The sequence below is a fragment of the Chiroxiphia lanceolata genome, chromosome 18 (assembly GCF_009829145.1).
Source record: "Chiroxiphia lanceolata isolate bChiLan1 chromosome 18, bChiLan1.pri, whole genome shotgun sequence".
NCBI classification, from domain to species: domain Eukaryota; kingdom Metazoa; phylum Chordata; class Aves; order Passeriformes; family Pipridae; genus Chiroxiphia; species Chiroxiphia lanceolata.
The window spans coordinates 2309171-2324997 of NC_045654.1; the positions used below are offsets into that span (position 1 = coordinate 2309171).

The window sequence follows — 15827 nt, forward strand, 5'->3', positions numbered from 1 at the left end:
TAAACGGGGGGGGGCACGGGGTGATTTTCCAGGTTTTTCCTCTCCCCTGCACGAGGTGCCCTGTGTCAGTAGACCTGGAAGTGGGCAGAGGTGGTGCCATCCTTCCAGCAGCGCAGGGTCTCCACGGTGACCGAGCGGCACAGGGGACACGTCTTCTCCCTGTCGAACCACAGGCACAGGCACTCCTCACAGAACACGTGCTGTGGGGACAAGGGGCAGTGTCACCCGGCAGCAGGGCCCTCCCTGTCCCCCCTGGGAGCAGGGAGGGATCCACGACAGCGATACTCACATGGAAAAATAAATCCCAGCATTACCAGCACATCAGAGTCTTTGCCAAAGCCAGTGATTTATTATTTCTTAATATGGCACCAGAGGGAAACATTAAAAAGGCCTAACGGAGTAGGGAGAGGTTTTCTCTGCCATGTTTTCATCCTGAGTTATTTAAGTCTTCACTTTTACCCACTTTTTACCCCCTCACTCCTTGCATTTGCTTTATTCTGCTCTCAATGCCCACTGTCCCCTTTCCATAAATGCCAGTTTTCACCCCTTCTCTCCTCTCATTTCTGCACTGGCCCCTCCCTGGGTTCTCCCTCCATCCTGCCTTGGGCACCAGGATCAGGAGGGGTGGATCCCCAGCTCACACCACCCAGTCCCAGACTGGAAGAGCAGGAATAGGGCAGGGAGGATGAGAAGCTGAGACCTCAGCTCATGTGGAGTCAGAACTGTCACTCTCCAAACCTCAGCTCTGACACAAAGGCAGCTCCTCTGGGGCTCCCAGCTGAGGAACATCTGCACAGATGTTCACAGCAATATTGAGAGGCACCTTTGATGCACAGGAGACCCACTTGCTTTAATCTGATAACTGTTGTCTAATGGGATAAAAGCTCTCCAACAGCTCTCCATGAAGCTCTCCAAAAACAGGCTCCTGAGCTTTATTTTGATACCACAAGAGAGCTCATATCCCACCAGCTCCCTTCCCTGTGCCTGGGGTTTTCCTGCTCACACCCCCACAGCAGCCAGGGCCCCTCCAGGACTCAGAATTCCAACCCCAGCAGGCAAAGCCTGAAGAGAAAACCTTGGGGCAGCACCTCCAGCCTTGCCACGAGCTCCTCTGGTCCATTAACAGCCCCATGGCAGTGTGGGGTGTTCCAAGGGCTTCTCCCAGCCCAGGCCAGGACTGCAGCATTCCTCAACTGCCATCCCTGCCCTACAAGGCTATTTCCCCCCCCAAAAGTGCTGGTCAGCCCCTGAAGGGTGGCTCAGCTGCCAAGAACCACCAGTGACCCAGGCCAGGGCAATAAACACCCACCAGGACCCAGCCCTAGACCCAGCAAATGGTTCCAGAGGCCCCCAGGCCGACTGTGCCTCTCTCCCCAGCTGCAGGACACCCAAAGGAATGCCAGCAGGAAAGCCTGGGCTCTTACCTGGCACAGGAGGATCAGAGGCTCCCTGAACTCTGCCTGGCAGATGGCACAGATGTCTCCTGCCTCGCTGCACTGCTGGCTCGTGGCACGGACCCCGTAGGTCTGCGGGGGACAGGGGGGGGAAAATCCCAATGACCGAGGGTTTGGAGGCTCAGGGAGTGTGAAAACAGGGCTGTTCCCAGCCCACACGGCCCGGGAAGGACACTGGGGCCGTGTCCCTGGTGGGGAAGGGAGGTGTGGGCAGCAGCACGTGGATTGTGCAGCTCTGTGCTCTCTGCTGGGTTGGCCCCTCGAGCTGATTCCACCCTTTGGTGCCTCCACTTGTGTAGCAACAATAATGACACTTAATGAGCTCAGCACCACCTGCAGAGGTGTTTGGATAGTGGGAGGGATTATTATTGGCAAGTTAGACCATAGGAGAGAGAAAAGCAGCAGCAGCACCCAGGGGCTGCCCACTTTTCTTCTTAGATATGTGGAGGGTAAATGTTTCTCCCATATTTTAACAGGACTGGGGGAAATAGAAACATGCTGAGGAAAAATGAGCAGCCCAAGCCCACAGAACAGGCCAGGTGAGCTCTAACAAACTGCAGTGGTGGTGTGGCCCTTCTTAAAATACAAGTCCCAGCATGTCAGGGCAGCAGATCCAAACACCAGTGCCTGGGATAAATCCTGATCTCTGGGAGTGTCACTGCACAAAAGGCACCAAAGGGTTCTGGTTAAAGCCCTTCTCACACTCTGCACTGCAAGGTTGTGTCAGATCCTTGCAGGTTTGGCCTCAGTGGATTAATCCACATTACACAGAACTCCCAGTCAGACAAAGCAGGAAGAGTCTCTCCCCAGAGCTGGGACAGGGCAGGGGTCAGGAAAGGTTCCCAACATCCCTGACAGGAGGGAACAGCAATTCTCAGCTCCATCATCCCACAGGAACAAGGCTTCACCTCTGAACTGGCTCTTTGATGTCTCATTCCTTACCTGGGGGGTGCAGAGGACCTTCAGTGCCTTCCTGACACTTCCCACACGGCCACAGATGTCAAAGGACTGCAATAAAAATGTCCCATTTCAGGTAATTTTCACAAACTGTGTGTGTGTGTGTGTGTGTTTACAGTCCAGAACCTCAGGAAATATTGTCTCCAAAAGGATACTCAGAGGGGAAAAAAAGTCACAATGGTGCCAAAAAACGATTTCATGGTGACCATGAAATGTGTAATAAATGTGAACTGACAGGGGGGAAGAGCAGCCAAAAAACCTCTGGTAACACAGACTGCAAAGGAGGGGCTGCAGAGGAGGAGGAGAGGGGCAGAGGTTGGGGGGGACAATTGTCTGGAAGGGATAAAATGGAGCCATTCCCACCCTGGGATGAGAGGGAAGGGAAGGAGAAAGGAGAGGGAAGGGAGAGGGAGAAGGAGGAGAAGGAGGAGAAGGAGAAGGAGGAGAAGGAGAAGGAGAAGGAGAAGGAGAAGGAGAAGGAGAAGGAGAAGGAGAAGGAGAAGGAGAAGGAGAAGGAGAAGAGGGAGAGGGAGAGGGAGAGGGAGAGGGAGAGGGAGAGGGAGAGGGAGAGGGAGAGGGAGAGGGAGAGGGAGAGGGAGAGGGAGAGGGAAGGGGAAGGGGAAGGGGAGGGAAGGTTTGGGAAGGGAATGTTTGGGAAGGTTTGGGAAGGTTTGGGAAGGGAAAGGGAAAGGGAAAGGGAAAGGGGAAAGGGAAAGGAAAGGGGAAAGGGGAAAGGGAAAGGAAAGGGAATGGAAAGGGAAAGGAGGGGAGGGTTCCTGCTGCCGAGAGGAACTGAGCCCAGTGCAGAGAAGGACCTGCTGGTCCCACCTGGAGGGCAGGGGAAGGTGGGATGGACCAGCACTGCAGAGGCACCACAGTGCCTGGAGTTGGCTCTCTTGTTTTCCCTTGGTTAGCAGGATTAAGTGGGCTCACTGCAGGGAATGCCAGTGAGATCATCCTGCAATAGCTGTGGAATCAAATGAAGGCACCAATAATGCTTCCAGTCAGCATGTAAAAGGCTCCCAGGGTCCTTCCAGTAATGCTTCCAGTCAGCAACTACCACTGGAGGCTGCCACTGCTGCAGACTTTTCATCTCCTAACGAGGATCAGCTCTTTTCCACAGTCCATTTCACAGACTTTTTCTGCTTGCTTTGCTTACAGTGTGGCTTCTAATGCCTCTGCTCCAGCATCTGATGTGTCTTCTCTTCTCCCAGTCCGCTTTCCCCCTTCATTTTTTCCCCCTGTACCCCAAGAGCTGCTGTTTGAGTGGTCTCACACCCATTTCTCACCCATGCACTGAAGTGTGGTGCATCAGTCATCTTCCATCTTGCCTTTCATCATTTTAACACCCGGGTTACAGACAGTGAGTGCTTCTGTTCAGGATGGGGACAAAATAACCCCTGGATGCTCTTGCTGGTGAACATCTGGGATTTCTTCACCAAAATCAGAGGGTTTGTGTCTACACAGCCCCGAGAGAGGCACCAGGACAGCTCCCAGGAGCTGCAGGACACAGAACCCTCTGGAGTGCCCCTGATCCTGCCCTCTGTGCAGGGGAAGGGGCTGCAGCCCCAGCTGAGCCCTGGATTTTCGCCAGGAGCTCTCGGTGCCAAATTGGCTTCTGTGGCTTTTTCTAATGTGGTTTGTGGCTTTGCTAATGTGGGCTCCCCTGGGGATATCCTCAGTGTCTCAGGCAAGGAATTAGACCTGCAGCTCCTGTGGCTGTGAATGGGATGCACACACCTGGCACTCCTGGCTCTGTGTTGGAGGAGGGTGATCCCGCTTTTCCTTCACTTCCAAGCAGAGTCTCTGTGTGCTGGGGGCTGACCCTGACCTGGACACGCTCAGGAGCTGCCACACAATGACCTGGGACACGTCCCTGGGTTTAGCACCCTTCCCCTGGCCCATCCCTCCGTTATCCCCCCGGTGAGCTGGATGAATTCAAGGAAGGAATGTGCACGTCCCAGGAATGGGCTGCAGCCAAGGCACCTTCCCAAGGGTGCCCCACAGTCCTGGGCCCAAGTTATAGGCAGGGCTGGAAAACAGCTGTCCTGCCCTCAGGGAGCTTCTGAAGAACAGACCAGCAGAACTGACCAAAATGAGGTGGCTTTTCCACCCCAGGTCATCCCACACTACCTGTAAAAGCTCCATAGCACAGAAACATCAAGTGAACCCCAAAAGAACTGCTCACACCAGTGGGCCCTGGGGGCATTAACAGCCCCTCATGGCCCTGAGGAGCCTGCCCTGGGCTCTGCACCCACAGTCCCTGCCCAGGGGCCCAGCAGCTCTATTTAAGCTCAGCCCTGGAGGGCTCAGCTCATGTCTGAGCCTGGGGTTTGGGGCTGGCTCCCCTTCCTCCAAGGAGCAGAGGCTCCCACTGCTTCTTGCTGCTGGGAGGACTTCTCCAGGTGGAAGGAATGGCAGGTGGAACTGCAGGTAAGCATCCATCCCTCTTCCAGGTGTTGAGTCACTTTTGCAAGAAGGGACACAGGAAAGATCACTTGAAATCTGTTCCTGTACCTGCGACCTGAACACCTGAGCTCCCAGGCCAGGAGGGCAGGAAAGGGCTGGATCCTGCTGCCTCCAGGGGATCCAGGCAGTGGCACCTCTGAAAGGGGCAACAATCCTCTCCCAGAGAGGAGTAAAGAGCAGGGAGCACAGAGCTGAGGGAATTGGTGGGTGTGCAGGAGCTGCACTGATCTCTTGTGCTTCTGTTCTGGCACTGTTTGCTCTGGTTTGGGCTTGATCTCAGACCTGCTGTGACCAAATCACTTCCCACAACCTCTCCTGCCTCTCCTGCTCACAAGAACTGACAATTCCTTGACAGGAGGGGTTGAACAGGCCCTGTTCCTACATAACATAGAGCTGCAACTGCAGCAATGAGAGCTGCAGTGTGATTTAGAATTGCTGGGCCCCTCTGAGCCCCTCTGTTTTCAGCTGGGATATCTTCCCTCTTCCCTGTTCTTCAGTCTGCTCCTGCAAAGCCAGAGGCACAGGGATGGAGCCAGCCTGACTCACCCGGCCTTTCTCAGAGGGATGGATACCACAGGGATACCCCTGTTTGGGCAGGGTTTAACACACACAATTAGAAATACAGCTATTTCTAGACCTCAGACTTGGGACTCTTATTTATAAAGTTACACTTACTCACAATTGAACAGACAGACTTTGTGCTCTTAACATTGTTATTTCTGAGGACACATTAATTACCCTTGTCCATCACTGGGATCCTGGACTTGCAGCAGCCAGACCAGGACCTAGAATGGGGCAGAACTGCCTGTTTTATGCAGGCAGGACATGGATACCCCTCTCCCTGCCTGCTGTGAGTGACAGAGCACCCACCCTGCCTGGAAAGGCAGAGGAAAGCTCAGAGAGAAACATTAAACTGCAACCTGCCTTTTCAGTGCTGCATCTGGAAGGCTGCAGACAGCTGAACACGCCAGCACTGCTCCCCCCAAGGCTCTCCCCTTCTCCTCCAGCCTTTGCAGGAAGGGATTAGAGAGCAGCAATGACTTCATGAGTCTGATGCAACACTCCTGAGCAGCCACAGACCTTCCCCAGCTCAGCCATGCCCACGGGCTGGGGATGCAAAATGCCTCTGGCAGCTGCAGCTGCAGCACGGGGTGTCCCCTCTGCTGCCGGTCCCTTCCCGGGCAGGGACAGGAGGGGGATTTGTTCCCCTCAGCTGTGCTGCAGGTCAGTGCAGGGGTGGTGCTCACCTTGCAGAGGCTGTACATGATGATCAGGATCCCTCCCAGGAAGTAGCTGCCCGAGGGATCGTCTCCCATGATGTATTTGTACCACAGCTGGATGGGCACGAGGCAGCGGAACAGCTGGCTCAGCTCCTCGATGAGCAGGTAAAACTTGCCCTGAGAAACCACACAAGGGAGGTGGGAAGTGTCAGGAGGCCAAAAGAAGAGCAGTGTTCACTCTGTTAAACGGGGCAGGGACCTGCTTTTGAACTCTGAAGGGATAATTGTCACTTCATTCTTTCACGGTGCTCCTCCAGCTCTGCCCCTTACCCAGCTGTTCTACATTTTGGAATTTTACCCTCTAGAGCAGGTTATGGACACACATCTTAATGCTGCAGCAGAGTTAAGACTTACAGGATTAATAGGATGTAAATGGTGGATGCTATTAATTATGAGAAAAGCAAAGCAAGGGGAAGCCTCTTTGATTTTATACCTTTCTGAAGGTACAGGGATTAAATGTAAGGTGACATCAGACTTCCTGACAACTTTCCAGATCAAACTAATTATCCCTTTGCCAGCATCCTTATCCCTGCCCTTCCACTCAGGTGCCTGTTGGCTCTTGTACAGAGCAAAGATAAAAGGATTGGTGCTGAAAAACAAACCCTCAGGGCATTGAAATTCAAAATACTTCCTGAGGACCTTAAGGAGAAAGGGGGGGAGGGTGAAGCCTGATGGTTCAAACACTTCTCTCTCAAAAGAGACTCAAAGAATGGGCAACATCCTGTGTAAAAACCTTCAGCAAAGCTGTCCCTGCCATCCCGGTGTTTATTGGGCACAGAAAGCTTTCCCTCCTTGAGGGGCACCTGGAGGGTGACACACATTCCCTCCTGGCTCGCTGCAACCACGAGGTGCCTTTTTTTCCTTACCACATCACATCTATTTTAATATTATATATAAAATATTATATATAAAACATATATTTTACATATAAAATATCTATTTTATATATATTTTAATAATTCTATTTTTATTTCTTCCCGACGAGCAGGAAGCTGGCTGAACAAGGGGGATCTAATTTAGGGCCAGTCCTAATGAGGGTCTGTTCATTTATGTTCTGTCCCACGCCGGTGGCAGGGCACTGGGTCAGGGCAAGATCCTTTAATCTCCACTGACCTTATCCGGGCTGAAAGGTTTGGGTTTAGTCACGTCAAAAACCCCTTTCGTGCGATAAGATCCCGGAGAAGGGGGAAATTCCCCTGGAATTTTGCTCGCTTTGTCATCAGTGATGTCACCGCAGGCCAATCGCTAATTGGGGAGGTTTGGAGCGGGGATTAAGTCCTGGCAGGCGGCTCGGCAGCAGCCAGCGCCCTTCCCCGGGGGCCGGGGATGAGATCACTCGCAGGCCATCCCGCTGCTCCCAACAAATCGAATCCTTCGGAGAGCTCTGGCACGCTCATGATCTCATACCCCCCCCGGGACGCGGAGTGAGGTCACACCAGCGGTTGCTAACGGACCCGGGCAGCTTTCCTGCCTTTCTGCCTCTCCCCTCCTCCCCCTGAATCCCAGGTGGCATCACGGAGCACAAAACCTACCGGCAGCGATCCTAAACGCGAGCAATTTATTAAATTAGCGCCGAGCGCTCTCTCTCTCTCTCTGCAGCCCCGTGCTTCGATGCAATCATCGTTTATTTTGGGCAGAGGGTCACTGCGCTGTCGCTGCCTCCCCTCTGATGAAAGCCACCGGCAAGAGAAAGGCAGCAAACTGTTTTGTTTTCCCTGACTCGTCCCTCCCACCCCTCATCTCTCCTGGATCCTTGCCTCGCCAGGAGCCGGGATGGGACAGGTCACTTCTTGCTCTCCCGTTGCATCAGATGGAGCTGCTGCGCCCAGATTTTGGGGCGCCAGAGCTGAAATCCTGCTCACAACACAAGTTTTGAGGCACTGAAACGCCAGAGCCCACAGCAAGATGTAAGGAAAGGTGGGGCAGGGGCAGCCCTGGAGGGCAGACAGGCTGTAGAGTTGGAAGGGGCAGAACGTGGCTCTAAAATGAACGTTAAACTTCAAGTGTCCTACCACGACATCTCCACCCTTCCCAAAGCTCTCAGAGCTCCTTTATCCATTGCACATCCCCGGTTTTCAGAGGGAACTGCAGGGTACCAGGATTTCTCAGCAGCTAGAAACTCGTTCACAGCCCCCACAAGAGTGAAGTTCAGATTTGAAGGATGCTTCCTCTCCATGCAGCCCGTTAACAGCACCCACCTGACCACTAAAGGTTGATAAGTTCAGAGTGAATCCAGGAGGAAGCAACACTTAGAAGAGAACTAGAAAGTGCTTACAGAACTTTAAGTCTTGTCAGGCATCTCAGTCCTTAGTGCACCATTTTTTTAAAACTAGGAAAAATGCCAGAAAATCAAAAGTAACTTTACAAAGAGCTGCAGCAGAAGTGGGGTCTCCCTTCTGAGCCAGAAGCTTGGAAAACAAGGGTTGTTCCCTACAATTTTAGCAGCAAAATGTGGACTTGTGATGGCAGTAACTTGCTGCAGACAGCACCCACCACTGGTAAGGACACTCAACACGTCTCTCTGCCACTCCTCAGCCTTGTTACATCTTGGATATCTAGGTTATAGTTTTCAAAGATAAATCTTTGTCTCCAGCTCTATTTTGTCTGAAAAACTCAAGTATTTCAGCTTTTTTTTTTTCTCATCAAGATTATATCAAGCACAAATACAACTATTTTTCACGTGCAACTGGCTTGGAACAACAGCTGGAAATAAGGCAAGGCCTGTCTCTGTTAGGTGAGTTCACATTTCATAAAGATCAGTGTAAATCTGGGAATCTTCTGTGGAATGCACGACTGTATGGAGCTGAAGGGCTCTCTAAGAGCAGCAAAATCTATTTTTGGTGAGCCTGTGAGTCAGTGCCAATGCTTGACTGGACTGTGCAGGAGCCAACCTGAACTGCAGAGATTAAACAGGGTATTACCTGCAATTATGTCCCCTACAAGGGCCAGAGAAGGGGCTCTGCTCTCATCAAACCCCTGCCTGAGCCAGAAGTGAGAAGGACACTGCTGACCCTGCCAGGCCACCATCAAAGAGCTCATTAGCACATGAGGGGAAGGGCTGTGCTGGGGATCTGATTTTAGCAGTTCCCGAGATCCCACAGTGGGAAATTCCGATTCCCTTTTTCCAGAGCTTTGTTAAAAACCGAGTCAGTGACTCGTGTGTAACCCTCCATTTTCCTGCACCTCCCTCACCACAGAAAGGTCATTTTTATGCTTCAAACGAAGCACTTCTTTTGAGAGAGGAGAGTGCAGGATTTTCACCCAGTTGCCCTTTTCCTTCTGTCCATGCAGTGTTTTGGCCTGTAAGGGGTAAACCCTTTTGCACATTAAGCACTCAGCTTCCTAGTATTTTGTTAAATCCTCATCACTTGATGGCAGATCTGCATCTGATCCCTTCCTCCTGCTCAGAGCAGCAAATTTCTAACATTTCTTCAGTCCCTTTATGACATCACCACTACAAACCCACTCTTCAAACCCCCTTATTTTCACAGGGCTGACCCCAGGGACAGTTGTTCCCTGCGTTTCCTAAATGAAAACTCGAGGCACAGAAAGATGGAGGTCAAGGTAAGGCTGGTTTGGTGTCCAAGCTGAGATGCCTGGGATTAGACTTTTTATAAAGCACTTCATTTTATAGATCACATTACCATTAAAAGCTGAACCCCTGACTCCAGTCTGCAGCTGTACATGACTTTTCTAGAATCACACAGGAATTATCTGGCGAAGTAAAGGACAGAATTCAATTCTCCAGTGTAGAAACCTGAACCTGTAGAATGTTCCTCTTCCAGTGGTCTTTGTTTTCTATGAGCTTTCCAGTTGCTACAACAGCTCCTTTCAGTATCTCACCTCCATCCTTGGGGCACTGGTGATGGAGGGAAGGAGCCTTACAGTGACACGACATGGAATGGTGTCATTAAAAACTGAATCCCAATATATACAGAGCAAAGGGGGGAAAATTTGCAGCTGCAGAGGCAAATGCTAATTCCCCCAGAGCCCAAGTGAGCCTTGATTTTGTGGTTTCTTTTGACACAAGGCTTTGCATAAGTGCCTGTGCCTCCCCAAGAGGGAACAGGGAGGCAGGGTAAGGTCTGACAGGGTGGAATTAAAATGGGATGCAGGAGAAGTGAGAGAAGTTGCAATGAGGCAACTGTAAGTCGTGATTAGCACTCAAGGGAAGCTCCAAGTCTCACTTGTTCTGTTGCCAGCAGCATTAGGGCTTATTCTGACACAGGAGGATGCTGGGAAAAAACTTTGGGGACCTGCTGTGGCAATTTGGATGAGGAGAGATCTCTGCTGGGACTGCAGGTCACACTGCCAGGGCAGGGAAGTGGGAGCAGGAAACAGGATTGTGGCACATTGTGCTGCTGAAAATCCAGGCAGGACTAATGAGGAGGAATTTCCAGGTGGGATTAGAGGGGAAAAAAATGAGAATTTCCCTTCTGAAAGTCTCATCCTGGGACATCTTAAATTGGGAAGTTCAAGTGGGAAAGCCCCTGGGAGTGATGATTCTTTTAAAGTTCAGCAGCAGTGGCTTGCAAAGCGTGTCAGGGAGGGGGACAGAAGAGACCCCACTCCTCAGGGCCTGGCTCTGATGCTTTAGTTATGCTTTTTCTTTTGAAAAATAATAAATCTCATGCTTGTGATGCTGAGACACCTCATTTGTCCAGGCTGAAGCAGAGAAAAGTCTTTGCAGAACATCACCTGGTTCTGTGGCTCCAGAGGATCAAAGCTCAGACTGTTGTCCAAGACTGGTGAATCTGTCCCAGAGCTCCTCCAAAGAGTACCCAAGGTCAGAAGGTAATTAGAGGATGGGTTATCCTGCCTGGAAACACCACTATAACCATGTTAAATTTAGGGAAGACCAGCATTAACCTGCATATCTCACAGCTGAAGAGAGCACAGATAAGGAACATCTTCACCTGGGTTATTTTTCCTAAAACTCATCTATGTGTCAGCTCCCAGTGCTTTTTTAACACTTGTGGATTTTTGGATCAGCATCCAGAGGACTCAAATGCTCCAAGGGACCTTTATTTCCTCAGGACAACAAAAAAAAGGTGCAGCTTCAGAAGGAGCATGGGAAGCTTGATGTGCCAGTTTACATGGCAGAGCTGTAACCACCCATGCCAGGAAATGTCAGGGAACATGGAATGCACCTGAAGTTTAGTGCTATTCACTGTTTTCATCATATTTGGTCCAAAATCCAAGTGCAGAACTGGGTAAAGAACTGCAGCAACACACAGGCCGAGTTTTCCCTGCCCAGCCTCAGTGAGATGGTACTTTAAAAATAAAAAGCACTAATAAAACAGTCAACTGGGAAAAAAAAAAAAAAACAAACCACCAAGCAAATATTTTCAAAGCTGCAGTGAGGGGTCCCCAGTGCAAGGGTGGAGCAGTGTTTGTACACTTGCCACTGACAGCATTTCAGCAGCATAAAGACAAATTCATGGGATTAATGGCATTTGCAGTGTCTGGATCCAGCTTTCAAGTCAATCTGACAAGTATTTAACCAATAGTCATTTATTTCATGCTGTGTTTGCAACGAGCCAGTGTTGAGTGTTCTCCTTCTGAATTTCCAGCCTCCTGGAAATGCAGCTCCCTGGAACTTGGCTGCACATCTGTACTGAGCACGGAAGGAAAATTCCAACTTAGGGTCTTTCTCATGTACCAGCCCATTAAGATAATTGGAAAAATGTCCTTCTCCCCTCTAGGGATAAGGATACATATATAAAAAAACCCTGGGATCCCAGTTCCTTACAGTTCTTTTGTCTCACTCCATCCTCCAGGATAACCAGCTCGGATTGCTGACAGGAGCATGAGGAGGGGATGGGAGACTTGCAGGCACCTGGGATTTCCTAAGTGAAATCTTTGGCAAGTGTGCCTTTTTATTATTTATTTCCTTATTTTTAATTCCACCCCCCTCAAGCTGTCATTCCTCAGCAGTGCAAATGAAAAGCTGCCATCCATGGGTGTACAACAATGGAAGCCTCTGCAAGGCCACATGGCTCCTGCAGTTTAATTTACTTTAATTCATTTTATATTGAACCAAATGATCTTATTTGCCTTTTTTTTTTTTTAATGGAGAGAGCAGGGTGGGAGCCAAACCCCCCCTCTTCCAAAGAAATGATGAGCCTAGCTGAAATTAAAACTTGAACTTGGCTTAACGTGCCCAGCAGCTCGTGGGGGAGGAAGGGACACCTTCAGCCACAGGTTTGATCCTTCTGCCAACTCCACTGACCCAGAGGTGTGAGATCAGCCCTTTCCCTGACTTTCTCTCCCATTCACCAGCCCTTCCTTCCCTGCTTTCCAGCCTGTCTGCAGCCTCACAGCCTCTCTTGGCACCTCTGTTTTCCAGGCTGGTTTGGAGCCTGGCAAGGCCTGGGATTATTTTGTCAAGTTTTTCAGTCTTCCCTCATTCTCTGGAGGAGTTTGTGGCAGAGATATTCCATTTCTGAGTTATTCAAGCTTGGAGAACTCTGGCTAGTTGTACCCTAAATATAATACATAATATATCAGTTCTCATGCTTCACACTTCAAGCACTCCTGGGCATGTTTCTTGCCCTCTGTGTTCTGATTGCAAAGACAACCTTATTTTCCTGCCTTTCAATTTTAGTTTGCTTTCTCTCATTTAAAGCATAAATGCTGCAAATCCAAATGTTATCCTACACCAAAAGTTGCCATGCTAGGAATACACGACCCAGGTACTTTAGGGGGGGCAGAACTGAGTGCTCCAGCCCAAATTTTTTATGTGTTCACTGTCAAAATGCATCTGAGGGAAGCAGAGCTTAGTGCTATTCACTGTTTTCATCAATGATCTCGATGGAACAGAGTGGGTTTATCAAATCTGACACTCAACTGGGAAAGGCTGTAGATGCAACAGAAGGAAGGATTATGATCCAAACTCATCCTGACAGGCTGGAGAAATGCTCTGGAAAACAGGGAGGGATGAAGACAGTCCAGAAGAGAATAATAAGATCTGGAATTAAAAATCTCTGAGAAAAGACTCAAAAACTTGATGGTGTTCAGTCTCCAGAGAAGACTGAGGGGAGAAAGGAAGACTGGAACAGAAAGAAAAGAATCTGATCTTGCTCCAATCCCAATGGACATGGAGAGGTAAGAGACTTAAAGGAGGATATTCAGAGGAAGTGCCTTGCAAGCAGCAGTGAAGAGCACAGAGCACCCAGAGAACACCAGAACCTCAAGGAGCAGCACAAAAAGCCAGCCTGGCTTTGGAGGTGCCTTGGAACTTCCAAAACCAGGAAAAATCCGAAAAGCCTGCTCAGAGGTTGAGGGCACAGTGATCAAAGTTCCTCAAATCCCATCCCTGGACAAACTCTGTGGTTACTGCTGACTGCCAGGCCTGCAAGGAAGCTCAGGATGAAATCCCTGTGTCCCACTCACAGCTGGGCTGAACTCCACCCCTGAGAGGGCAGCAGCTTCCCCTTCAGGCCCTGCATTAGGGGAGCTGTCCTGACTGGTTATATTGGCACCAAAATTCTCACTATATATATATGTATATCTTGAAAAAAAATCTACCTTTCCTCTGGTTTAATTTATATTTCTCCAGCAGCACGATACCATTAAGTGACAGCCACCCACAAGCTCACAAACTCCCATCTGGGCTTAAAGCAGAAGCTCTGGTAGGAGCACCTGGGGAAGCAGAGCATAACTTTGTATCTGGCAAGTGTTAAGACAGCAAATAGTAAATATTTTGGTCCAAGTTAACGTGCCTAAGTTGCAGTAGAACTGTTCTAACTCAGAAGGAGCTGAGGTCTGTCCCCTGAGATCTCATCCCTGGTTGGCAGTGCAGAGTGGGGGAGACAAATCCAGCTCTGTGGTGGCAGGGAGCAGCAGTCTGAGATGTCAGGGGACACCGAGCCCGTCAACAACATCCTTGGACAAAAATGGGGCTTGAAAAAAGTGAGAAGTGTTGCTCTCCAGAAAAAGGTATTAAAAACGAAGCATCTGTGCTCTGAGTCATTACAGGCCCCTGACAGATGTGATCTTACCAGCCTCCCCCTGTAGCTGCAAATAAAGACCCCTTCCCTTTCTTCTCTCCAGACAAGGATTAATGAGTGCTTGGGAGAGCTCTCAGACAGGCAAGCAAAGGCTGTGAACCTTTTCCAACGCTGCAATTTATCTTGGGGAGGTTATTCACATCACTTTTCCCTCCCTCCCCAGGCTGGATTATGCTCTGACCCAACACATTAATCTCCTAAAATATAATAATAATAATAGAAGAAGGAAGAAAAAAAAAAAAGTTGGACAATTGCCAGAAATAAATTAATAACCATCTCAAATAGCCCTGCTGTGCAGGAACAAACTGCTCAACTCCCCTGCCACCCCTGTCATTTCCAAGCAAAACTATTCCCAGTTTAGATATCCTCCTAAGTGCCCTGCCTGAGACTTTTCAGGGATTAATGATGGTATCTTGCATCTCTACAGTGCCTTTCATCCCAACAGCTGCCAGAAAGTTCCTTTACTGAAGGCAAATAATACACATCTCTGTGTTTGCCACTGAAATGCAGAGGCTACCAAGTGGACAAAGAGGCAGCATGACAGATCTGTGCAGGTAAAAACACATGAAAAGGTATTTTCAGGGAGAGAATGCAGTGAGGAGGTTTCCAAAGTTAGGCCTAGTCTACGAATAACTTCATAATAATTTAAATACGTTAAGCATTCAAATATTTCTTCACCCCTGGTTATGTAGAAGGGGTGTTGTCTTTTGTGGCACCAGGAGCTTCAATTTAGTCCTGTTACTGCTTTGGCCCAAGTGGGAGGCCAAAGACACAAGTACCTGCAGTTTCTTCCCATGAAGAGATTTGTGCTTCAGAAATATGTATTTACAGAGACTGCTCAGAAAACAAGGAATTCAACCAGACAAGCTGTTACCTCACTGCTAGTGCCTGTTCCTCCTCCAGCAATGCATTCCTCATCTCTGGACTTCCATCACTTGCTGGTGCTACCAAACCCTTGCTCAGGTCTGTGATGGTTCAAACCCCAAACCTTGATACCCAAGTGCCAAAGTTTTATGAAGAGATTTCATTATTTTTATTCTTCCATTCATATTTGGCCCTGGCACAGGATGCCCAGAGAAGCTGTGGCTGCCCCTGGATCCCTGGAAGTGTCCAAGGCCAGGTTGGACGGGGCTTGGAGCAACCTGGGCTGGTGGGAGGTGTCCCTGCCCATGGCAGGGGGTGGCACTGGATGGGCTTTAAGGTCCCTTCCCACCCAAACCATTCTGGGATTCTGGGATTTCACGCTGCAAACGTGTTCTAAAGGTATCAGATTATCAAAGATAAATACTTGTACATCAAGAGGAGTCTCCTACCTTGGACTTGACAGCCAGGATGATCTTGGGCAGGGCCACCACGAGGCATTTGAGGGCGATGGTGAGGTACTTGAGCACGAAGTCTGCGATGCCCACGATCCACATCAGGTCGAAGAAGTCCAGCCTCTCCAGGTTGGGCTTCAGAAAGATCAGGCTGAAAGACACCAAAACACCAGTGAGAACCTCACTCAAGCTTCCTGTGTCCACTGCTGGCTAGAGAGAGAGCCCAGAAACTCCCCTGAGCCCCAGGGGGATTGCCAAGGGCAACAGGAGTCAGACATGCAAATCAGTGCCCTGCTTCCTCTCTTGGCTTTGCTCTTGTTCTCCCGAGGTCACCAGGTT

General features: G+C 49.9%; 1 protein-coding gene across 1 annotated transcript in view; it reads right to left on the reverse strand.

Moving 5' to 3' along the window:
* The window catches only part of RNFT2 (ring finger protein, transmembrane 2), a 31887-nt gene that overhangs the window by 2516 nt on the left and 13544 nt on the right, over nt 1-15827 (reverse strand). The window contains exons 8-12 of the mRNA XM_032705499.1: nt 15486-15639; nt 6128-6277; nt 2397-2462; nt 1425-1526; nt 75-200 (exon numbers count right to left, since the gene is read on the reverse strand). Of these exons, the coding sequence (XP_032561390.1) occupies nt 75-200; nt 1425-1526; nt 2397-2462; nt 6128-6277; nt 15486-15639 (598 nt within the window). The remainder of the gene's footprint in view (nt 1-74; nt 201-1424; nt 1527-2396; nt 2463-6127; nt 6278-15485; nt 15640-15827) is intronic.